Source organism: Procambarus clarkii, chromosome 71 (assembly GCF_040958095.1).
Source record: "Procambarus clarkii isolate CNS0578487 chromosome 71, FALCON_Pclarkii_2.0, whole genome shotgun sequence".
NCBI classification, from domain to species: domain Eukaryota; kingdom Metazoa; phylum Arthropoda; class Malacostraca; order Decapoda; family Cambaridae; genus Procambarus; species Procambarus clarkii.
Genome location: NC_091220.1, coordinates 18,688,052 through 18,698,825, shown reverse-complemented (window position 1 = coordinate 18,698,825; position 10,774 = coordinate 18,688,052). Strand labels below are relative to the sequence as shown.

The following is a 10,774-nucleotide window of genomic DNA, read 5'->3' as shown; positions in this document are numbered from 1 at the left end:
CAGAGGTTTTACCATATAATTATTATTTTATATTCAAAATGTATTGTTAATATATATTGTGTGCTCTATCATATGCAGTAAGACCTGCTAACTTTTTTAAAATAACAAAAAAAAACAGAAAAAGCCTTAATCGGACAAGACTTTTATTGATAGTTTTATTTTCTAACATACTATCAAGTTGATACATGCAAAAGCTTGGATACTGAAAGCTCCTCCTACAATGTAAATACTCAACTGTCCATTTATATTTCTGAATGTTGCAGAATTCCCTTTCAAAATTGTGGCCACACCAGAAACGAGTATTCTGGGTGAGGGTATGCAATATATTAAATATATTAGAGGTCAGAGAGACATTGTAACAGATAGATCATAATAACAATTTACAGTAAATATGGTAATAGATGCATGAAGACAACCTGTCATCCAAAAATGATGGTACTTATAGCAGTTATGGGTAGAACATCAAACAAAAATTGACTTGTCCCCCATAAAACTAAATAAGTCTTGTACTAGTAATTTTGTAGAGGGCACGAGATAGATGGCCACAACCAAACCAAAACTTTCCAAGGCCCCAGTATAGCATATATATATATTGTGTAATACTGCACAATATGCACTAAAGTAGGCCTAAGATGATGTATACTACCGTTGATCTGGTATTCCATACTGAACTGTATATGGATATATATATATACATAACCTAACTTGAGATAGGTTAGGTTATGCTGTATAGTTACTGTTCCAATACATATTTAGTATGTATGCCCTTTGTGGAATTATAATTGTACAAAATTAACTTTTTGGGGGGAGTACAACAGACCACTTTTATAAATTCCACCAATACTTGTTCTAAGTACAGTAATATTATTTTTGGAGAATGGGCTGAGAAAAAGCAGCAAATTATAGTGTGGACCAGAAGCTGTATCAGGAATTGGCTGATAACATTGCTAGATGTATTTTGAAAGAGGTTAACAAAATTGTTTTTGTAAAGTTAAATCTACAGTATTGGCACTGCTAAATAAACCAATAAATTTACAGTGCTGACAATACAGTACACACCTGATTTTGCAATAAAGAAATTTGTTAATGACTTTCCAAAAATACGATTAGCAACATTGACAGCAAAACCCTAATGTAATTTTTGGTACGCCAACAAATAAATTTATATCAATCAAATTTTTAAACAACTGCAATTTATCATAAAACAATTTATATAATGAAACTCTCAAGACAATGTGTTGCAACAATTGGTATCCTGTAATAATTATACGCTCGCATGATTTATTATCAACAGTTTTATCACGGGTTTATCCTTTATAAATACAGTACATGCACTATTGTCATTGATTACTGCAGTCTTTACTTCTTGTCATGCAACTTGAGGTGTTCACTTGGGTCTACGTCAGTGAAGCTATCAGTCCCCTTCGTTTTCACACGAATCTTGATTGCGGATGGTGTGTCTTGCAACTTAGCCTTCTCAGCATCCGATGTTGGAATATCTGTATATATGTAGACAGTGCATCCAGCAGTAATGAGTCCACTTTCATAAGCCATAGCCAGCTGGTTCACAAGGCGCCGTTCAACCTATGTGGGGGGGGGGGAAACAGATAATATTGTTTAATTAATCAACGTGCTTTCTGGAAAAAATATAACAATAATTCATAAATAATAAAAATATAATATGTATTCCCTATTTTTAACTCATTTGGAAAGAAAAAACTCATAAAATTAAGTGTTATTTAAATATTTTAAGAATTGGAGACACACTAAGGGTGAAATGAGGTATTTTGATCTCTGACAGACTCGGCTGCATGTGAGACCAGTCAAGAACGGTGAGCTAGTCCTTGTCAGGGAATCATGCTCACGTGTTGATGCTGCCACTTGGTGGCAGTCTAGGTTAGCAGCCATGTTAGCTACCTAGCCGGTAGAGACAGCACTGTTTAGCAGTTCTTGTAATGCCAACCCGCCAAACACACAACAAAACTACGACGTTGCTACAACGTTCGAACAAGTTTCAACACCTAACAAGTTGCAACAATCAATATAGCAAGTTGTAGCAATGTTCTAATATGTCATAAAAACATTTTTTTTTTTTTTTTTTTTTTGAGATATATACAAGAGTTGTTACATTCTTGTAGAGCCACTAGTACGCGTAGCGTTTCGGGCAAGTCCTTAATCCTATGGTCCCTGGAATACGATCCCCTGCCGCGAAGAATCGTTTTTTCATCCAAGTACACATTTTACTGTTGCGTTAAACAGAGGCTACAGTTAAGAATTTGCGCCCAGTAAATCCTCCCCGGCCAGGATACGAACCCATGACATAGCGCTCGCGGAACGCCAGGCGAGTGTCTTACCACTACACCACGGAGGCTGCAAGATGTACTATTATTAGATGTATATATTACATAGATGTAACAACATTATTGCAAGTTGTAACAAGTGGAAAATAGAGAGAGTTATGGTGTGTTTGCAGGGAGGGAACAAGTAATGATTGCACAGCTCTTAGTTGGTATGAATGAGTATTCTACAGATCTTCCTGAACAGGACTGAGTGTTCTCCAGTGTTTACCTTGTACAAGTAAGGGACATTTAATACAATGGGTGCTGCACTGATGGAGAATGTTGACCTAACCTGACTATTCATCATGCTCGACAGGAAACCAGGAAGGTCTTGCCCAAGGAAGAAATCAAGTGGTAATATACAGTAATAAATTTAATATTACTAAAATAAACGATATTTTAGTAACATCAAATGACATTATTAAAAAAAATGAATTATGAAAAACCTTAAGCCTTACCTCGTGTTTAATGGATCGGGCTCCATAATAAACATTGTACCCATCAGCCAACACATCCAACACCATGGGGTCCCACTTCAGCTCTATGTTGTGTTTCTCGTGTGCCTACGGCATGAACACAAATCAACCAATATTATACATTACATTATCATTATATCACATCACACTTGAAAACGTTCTCTTCACCAGTCTACTATCGTCACTCCACTGAATATGCCTTCAGGTACTTGAGGTGCCTAAATCATCTCAATTCACTCTTATTAGTCTTTTTACACTCCAGCATCTCCATTTCTACTGTTCTAATTCTTGACTGTTCAAGTTCGTGCCACACCATCATCTTACATGAGGGTAGGAGGCACCACCACCACCATCACACAGCCTTCATGCCCTGTGGCTGCATCTCCACCTATCATGTTTATTTCATTGCATTAAGAACTTTCCTTCCCTGAATCATATCTCTCAACTTTAATTAAACACATGTTATAAGGCTAAAAAAAATGTAAGCACCAAAAAGCATGTGGCTACATAAAATTTGTTCAATTAGTGAAATAAGAAAATTATGACATTCAATTTTCTATAGCCCCTCAAGAAACAGGAGCTCTTAGAGAAAGCGACACAATGAACAGTTTGATATGACAGAAGATATACATTTTTTAATTGTTAATTTAAAAAAGAAATAATCCATTTTTTAATTCATAATTAAATAATAACCTTACCTGACCAGACCACACACTAGAAGGTGAAGGGACGACGACGTTTCGATCCGTCCTGGACCATTCTCAAGTCGATTGAGACTGGTCCAGGGCGGACCGAAACGTCGTCGTCCCTTCACCTTCTAGTGTGTGGTCTGGTCAACTTACTTTAGCCATGTTATTGTGACTCATCGCCTGCATAACCTTACCTGCTTTGACCACTTTTCAAGCTCCGTTCTAACTAGTTTTAATAATTCTGATCTTGAAAATGGAACGAAATATACTATCTCATTAATTCTCCCAAGAAATTCATCTCTCTGAAAGTGGTTTTTCAGGATGGGACGAATGATCTTCTCTTTAAACCTGAGAACAAATAAAGTAATGATGAGCAAAAAATGAAATAAACTTCAAATGAGAACATTATTCAACAAATTAATTTCACTACCTCTTAAAAAAACTAAATTATTGATTACTATTAATTTATAGGACCCAGAAATGTCACTTACCTTCTGTTCTGTACTAAGAAATCTAAACATAATTTTATGTGTTAAGCAGCAAACCAATCAGCCTTACGGTATTAATAAACAGTTCACATTTCTCCAACTATTCAGAATCATCTATTATTTCTGCATAATGTACACTAGATGTTCACAAATGATTGCTGCATCATACGGAAATTTTACAAACATTGTACTACATAATACTCGCACTACAGGCATGAGCCGGTCTCCTACATGAGGTGAACTGGATGCGAGTAGGTAGGTTGGCGATACATACTGCTAATACATAACTAAAACGTGAGCATAAGTATTTTGCATGGCACGTAGTGCTTTATCATAACTTACGTTAACAGATTTAACAAAGTCGAGCTACATTTAAATTAACTGCCCACCTGCGTGATATGGTGATGGTCTCAGTGATTTCTATATCCTCTGGTTGGCCTTCATATCGTTGTTTGGTGATTTTCTCTGCCTCTGCTCTTAGCTGCATCCCGTACTCGGCAATCTCATCACTTCCCAAGTTGGACGTCATGATAAATATTGCATCCTGCAAATATATAAAGTATTGTACATAATTTTTCTAACACTGTATTATAAACATCATTAATCAAAACACCTGTTCATCAACTGTTTAATTAAATCTTTCTCTATGCAGTTATTTCAAAGCCCTTAAAAAGCAACTTAATAATTTGCAGAAATCTTCATATTTTGCCTAAAAAAACAGAACAAATTTATATATATATACAAATTTTAAATTAAGTATTTTAAGTTACCGGTAAATAAAATTCAAGCACTAAGTGTAAATGAAATGCCCTTTTATGGTAGGCATACAGTGGCTTCCTGAGCTTATCTCTCATACCATCAAGTCTTAGGCAAACACACCAGGTTTCCAAGACACATCCATCTCCTACTGGGAGCCAGGATCACATTTTGGTTTCCTGCAAAGCAAGAGAAAGAGATGCCCTGTTCACAACAGGATGGGGATAAAAAAAAACTCCAAAGTTTTTTGTTTTTCTTTTCAAAACTTCAAAGTTTGTTGCTCCAAACAGAGCAACAAACCCTCAGGTACAGGAAGTGTACTCTGAAGAGGGACAAAGAGCAGCCATGAAACTGTCTTCAGCAACCCCAGACTTATGGGGCAGGGAGGGAGTGAGTCTGGAGTCTCAACAGAATGAAGAGACAAGACATAAACTAGGAAAGACCTGGAAGTCTGGAAAAGCAAAACCCAGCCTCAGGCAACAGGAAGCCACCTTTGGAGCCCGCCCAGAAACCCAGCATTGAATACAAAGAAATGCCTCTTTCTGGTGGGTCTACAGTGCTTCCCTAGACTCTCCTTTTTCTTCAGGAGCTTCAGTTCACCATAATTTGGCTCGTCACTAGTGGGGATTCACCTCCTGAACCACCAACTCCCGGTGATGCCACCTGGTGGTCGTGGTGAAGTAGAACTAGTGGTGCAACTACCTAACTGCTGGGGGTCACATTTTCTGTTTTGTTTACTTTTGCCTTGCTGTTGTCTGTTTTGTCTTGCTCTACCTTTCTGGTGACTTTTTCCTCAGTTAGGAGTGATCTAGCATCCCTTGCTCCTTGTGCGTCTGTGGGGAAGACCAGGTGCCTCCACAGGCTCTTAATGACTAACAAAGGCCTGGTGTGATTTGACAGGTGTAGAGAGCTATCCAGAGTGGCTAGCAACAAAGAGCCACTGTTGCAGCATTTCCAGAAAGGTTCTCTTAGTCATGTATTAAAAAATGAAAGGGCAAATACATTGCTGCAAAATAAAATAATTACTGTGCAGTATAGCGCAACCTTTCCATATATGTAATTCTCTAGCTGCTTCTCTAGCTAATTCTCACGGGCTGCTTCCTGGGGGTGGAGGCCTGGTTGAGGACCGGGCCACGGGGACACTAAAAGCCCCGAAATCATTTCAAGATAACCTCAAGATAGCCTATATTTTGGCTGACAGTGCTACTTATTGTCATTCTTTCTGCTGCTTCAGTTCAATTCATGCTTTTAATCTCAATTAGTCTTAAGTCTTAGTGTTTCATTTTTTCCCAAAATCTCGCCCAAAATACTGTGCGTATTAGTGGCTTTAGGCATAGTATATACTAGCTCTATCTAGAAATCCAACATTCTGCTTGTAACTCAATATATATATGTATATATGTACTTTACCTAAATAACAATTTATTTTAACTAAATAAAAAAAAATGTATTACTGTATAGGGCTTAAAATTTATTATTATGAAAAGGGCTCAAAGAAATAAGACTTAGAAAGCACACTATGACAGTGCTGAGAGTGTAAGAAAAAGATGAGAATTTACTTATTGCTTATGAATACCAAATCTTTACGAAGAAATTGCAACTACATCTTGACATCTCAAGAACCTGATGAACATAAAAACAGATTTCTTTTATGCACATTGTAAGGATATATACAAACTATACTGTATTTAAAATTATATGTATAATTCTCCTGATTCCAAAATGAAAGATTATTATATTAGAGTAGTAAATACTTATACATACATTCAGGTTTATTAAGAAAGGTTTGTAAAGGGTAAATGATGATAAATTTATGAATGAGCAAAAATTACAGAAATATGGAGATAAACTTAAAATATTATCTCAATTAACCATACTTTACAGCAGAAGTATTGTATTACAAGGAGGGGCAAGTAGTGGGCAGCAAGTGTTGGTGAGGTGGAGTAGTGGGCAGCAAGTGAGTAGTGGAAGGGAAAGTGATGAAATAGTAAATGCTGGTGACATAGAATAATGTAATAGTGAAATGCAGTAGGTGAACTAGCAGAAATAATGCTTATGTTACCTTACACTCAATAGTTTTTCCCTTGCCGTCTGTTAGCCTGCCTTCATCGAACAGCTGCAACAATATCGTCAACACATCAGGATGTGCCTTCTCAACTTCGTCAAACAGTACAACTGCATTAGGATAGGCTTTTAACTTTTTAGTTAATTGTCCACCATCATCATGTCCAATGTAGCCTGGGGGTGATCCAATAAACTTAGCCACTTCATGTTTCTGCTGGTACTCTGACATATCAATTCTGATAAATGACGATTTCTTTCCTTTGTGGAGATATTCAGCAACCTGTTTTGCGAGTTCTGTTTTACCAATACCAGATGAGCCCAAGAAAAGAAAAACCAGAGGATGTTCTTCATCATACCAGCCATTTTCTTTACGTCTGATTGCACCACAAACTGTGGCGATTGCTCCCTCTTGGCCAATTATACGCTGTTTAATTCTCAACTCGAGAGGAAATTTTCTTCTGTCTTCCATTTCTTTCTGTTTTTGTTTAGCAAGATATTTTTCAGAATGCTTCTGCATCATTGTTCTCATACCAATGTCCCTCGCATAGTCTTCCGGTTTAAAGCGATATTCATTCACCAACATTGGGTTAGCTCCAGCATCAAGCAAGATCTGGACACTCTCCTGGTCGTGAGCCAGGACAGCATAGTGTAGAGCAGTACATCCACGAAACATCTGATTATGATTCAAAAGTGTGCTAAACTCTCCCTCTCGTATTACTTCCACGCTGGTGGGCGAAGTTCTGTTTTCACGAGCAACCTGAAGTGAAATAGTATAATTAAAATGAATATAATATTTCATCTCGATAATTAAAGCTACTACTGAATACATTTAATGCTCTCCAAAGGTTTATATAAAATATACAGAAAGATGGACAATATTCAATCTTTTACTAACAATGTAGTAACCACACACTTAATGTTACACATTTTACTCATTCTCCACTCACAAAATCTGCCTTTACTTGTATCATTCACCTTACTAAAATATGCCTTTTCATCAACTCTACCATTCTCCTACTGTGTCATCAATCTCTGTCTGTGTCAATCTCTCCTAAATAATCTCCTACTGTGTCATTGCTTTTATCACTAATATTCCTCAGTTCACCATTAACAACTAACCTGAAATATATTTGAGAAGTTGTCAGGAAGATTGGGATCAGCTCCGTTGTCAAGCAAAAACTTGACCGCTTGTGAACGTCCATTAATAGCTGCAGCATGAAGTGCAGTCCAACCATAAGGGTGATGACAATTTACGTCAACTCCTTTTTTCAAGAATTCCTTAAGAACACAAAACAACCATAGAACTATATCTTATGTTAAATATCACATTTTTTATATTTTTTTAGAAAATAATTTATTCAAAAGATTTTATTTTAAATTAATTTAATAATAATAATAATAATAATAATAATAATTTTATTTAAGAAATATGAAGAACATGATACAATGGTTAATTAGTTGTTACGGAAAATGCATATTTAATAGAGCCACTAATATGCAAGCATTTTGGGCATCTTAAAATAACTGTCAAAATTATTTATAGGAATAATGGAGTAAACACCTAATACAAAACGAGAAGCTAATGTATATAAATCATTCAAGAAAGTAAGCAAATCACATCACTTGACTGTAGCATAAGCAAAATAAAAACTAAACTAAAAAAAATATATTAATTTTTTTAGAAGTCATTCACTCTTTGTGATAATTTGTATTATTGGGGGACAGGCAGCCTGTGCATGTATGTTAGGCTTGTATCAAGGTTCCCCCCAAGGTCGAATTACTGACCCGCCTCAGGATGACACCTGACAACAGTTGACTAACTCTTGGGTACCTATTCACTACTAGGTGAATAATATTATTAGGTGAAAGAAAATGTGTCCAGTCATTTTTGTTCCTTCTGGGATTCAAACCCGAGATTCCAAATTGTGAGTCGAGAATGAACCCAACTCTACTAAAAAGAACCCCTATTTGGGAAGGTTAGATTAGAACAAAATAGTTTTGATGGTGCAATTTTGGACTCCATGTATGCAGTTGGATATGGTCTTCTACCACCACATCTTTTTTTTTTAATGCTTTATTTAAACCATCTTAATATGCCTCATTTGCTTACTGTAGGTAGGAGACACTGCCTATGCTTGCAATATTTATATATACTGTATACAGTATTGGTTGTTATAAATAGTTCAGTACTATTGTGCAGAGACAGATGGTTGTTTGGAGACCGGCAACTTTAAAATATTGTAATGCATCAATACTGGTGTGCATAAAATATTTTCATTTTAAAATTAAAATACTTTATGCTTCTGGATGCTTCCTGCGATACAAAATACAGTACTGTATAACAAATACTGTACCAACATTTCAAATACATCTAGAAGTACTTGTAACATTCTGAAAATGTTGTACATTGTTTCAAGACTGTCTCATGAGAAAAGCTAATATAATAATGTTTGAATTTATCTTTTAAAAGGCATTAAAAAAATGAAGATATGAAGATCTATCTATGAAACTTTCAGAAAACTCTATGAAACGAAAAGCTGTCAAACTTTTGCCTCATTTAAAAACAAAACCAAAAAGTACCTAATTTCATCTTCGTAGTTTCCTACACTGAGCTTTAAACTTGCTCTGTATCTAGTGTTGCCCAATCTCCCAATCTTTATGTACTTAATCCAAACAACTTTATCATTGTGTTCATTGCTGTCTTCTTTTATGTGCTAGCCATATGCTGTATTGTGCCTGCTAAGTTTTGTTAAACTACCATTCAAGCTGTCATTGCAATCATTCTGAGCTGCCTATGTGCTTTAATATACCTACAATTTTTCTCTCATCTTTTATTTTTTTCATGCTATGTAACCGTTATCATTTTTATAAATTTTGCAAGTATTTACCTACTTATAAGTTTCTTAGATTAAGGACCTGCCCGAAACGCTGCGCGTACTAGTGGCTTTACAAGAATGTAATTACTATGCTATGTATCCTCACAATCCCAATGTACCTTCTTGTATATATATATAAATAAAATCAATAAAATAAAATATGAAGACCTGTCCACCTCACCTTCATTCGCTCGGTGTTGCCCACCATTGCTGCCAGAATAAATTCTCTCTCGTTAATTTTCTGTTCCCTGTTCATATCCCAGCAGGCAGCCACCATCAGTGCAAGACACACGGGGCCTGGTCCACTGGTGCCTCTTCTCTTCCATTTAGACGTTCTCAAATTTATTTCACGTGGAACTTTAAGAAAATCTATGTAGTGTTGAGAGCCTAAACAACATGTTCTTAGAGTGCAGGTAATCATTCTTGAGGGCATTAGAGTACTACTGTTACACTTCAGGAAGGAAAATATGGTCCTTGCATCACAGGTCTCCCGAACACGCCAAGGTAATCTGCTTCGGTTTAGACTCATCAATCTCCCAGGATATCTGCACTGGAAGCTCATAAACCTCGCAAAAGGCTCTAACATCACCTTCAACATCATGGTGTTCTTCAGGAACACGTAAATTCCACGTGTTCTCCCAGACACGTGGAATAGGTGACCGGTGACGCAACCTCCCAACAGCCTCCCTGCAGCAGCTGCTGATGTAAACATCAACACTGCTAGCTGGCTCCTCCCGCTCCTTCACATCCACTACCTTCTCTCCTATATTTTTTTTAAGAAAACATTTAATATACTGATATAACATTTCATATTCACAATAATAGTAGAACAATATTATTAACTTATTCGGAATGAGTTAAATTTGTTATTTGATGTATTTCTTAGTTTCTCTGGCTTACAAATGAACAGATTTTAATCTCACTTTTTTTTATTAATAAGCTTAGATATACACAGCATTGTGTTGCTACCCCTATTCCATATGAAGGATTATAGGGTGTAGATAAAAAACTAGCTATAAATTCATAAAATATGTCCATCTCACAGGAAACTGAAATAAGTTTATCGAGGTAAAATACACTCAAAAG

At 36.2% G+C, this 10,774-nt stretch overlaps 1 protein-coding gene across 1 annotated transcript; it reads right to left on the bottom strand.

Annotated features, from left to right (window-relative positions):
- LOC123745642 (mitochondrial disaggregase) lies at window positions 1–10,418 on the bottom strand. Its single transcript, XM_045726396.2, has 7 exons — window positions 9,870–10,418; window positions 7,932–8,090; window positions 6,811–7,569; window positions 4,382–4,536; window positions 3,699–3,852; window positions 2,798–2,902; window positions 1–1,584 (listed from the first exon to the last, which is right to left on the bottom strand). The coding sequence occupies exons 1-7, from the start codon at window positions 10,398–10,400 to the stop codon at window positions 1,360–1,362; spliced, it is 2,088 nt and encodes a 695-aa protein (XP_045582352.2). The 5' UTR covers window positions 10,401–10,418; the 3' UTR covers window positions 1–1,359.
- Between the last annotated feature and the right edge of the window lie 356 nt (window positions 10,419–10,774).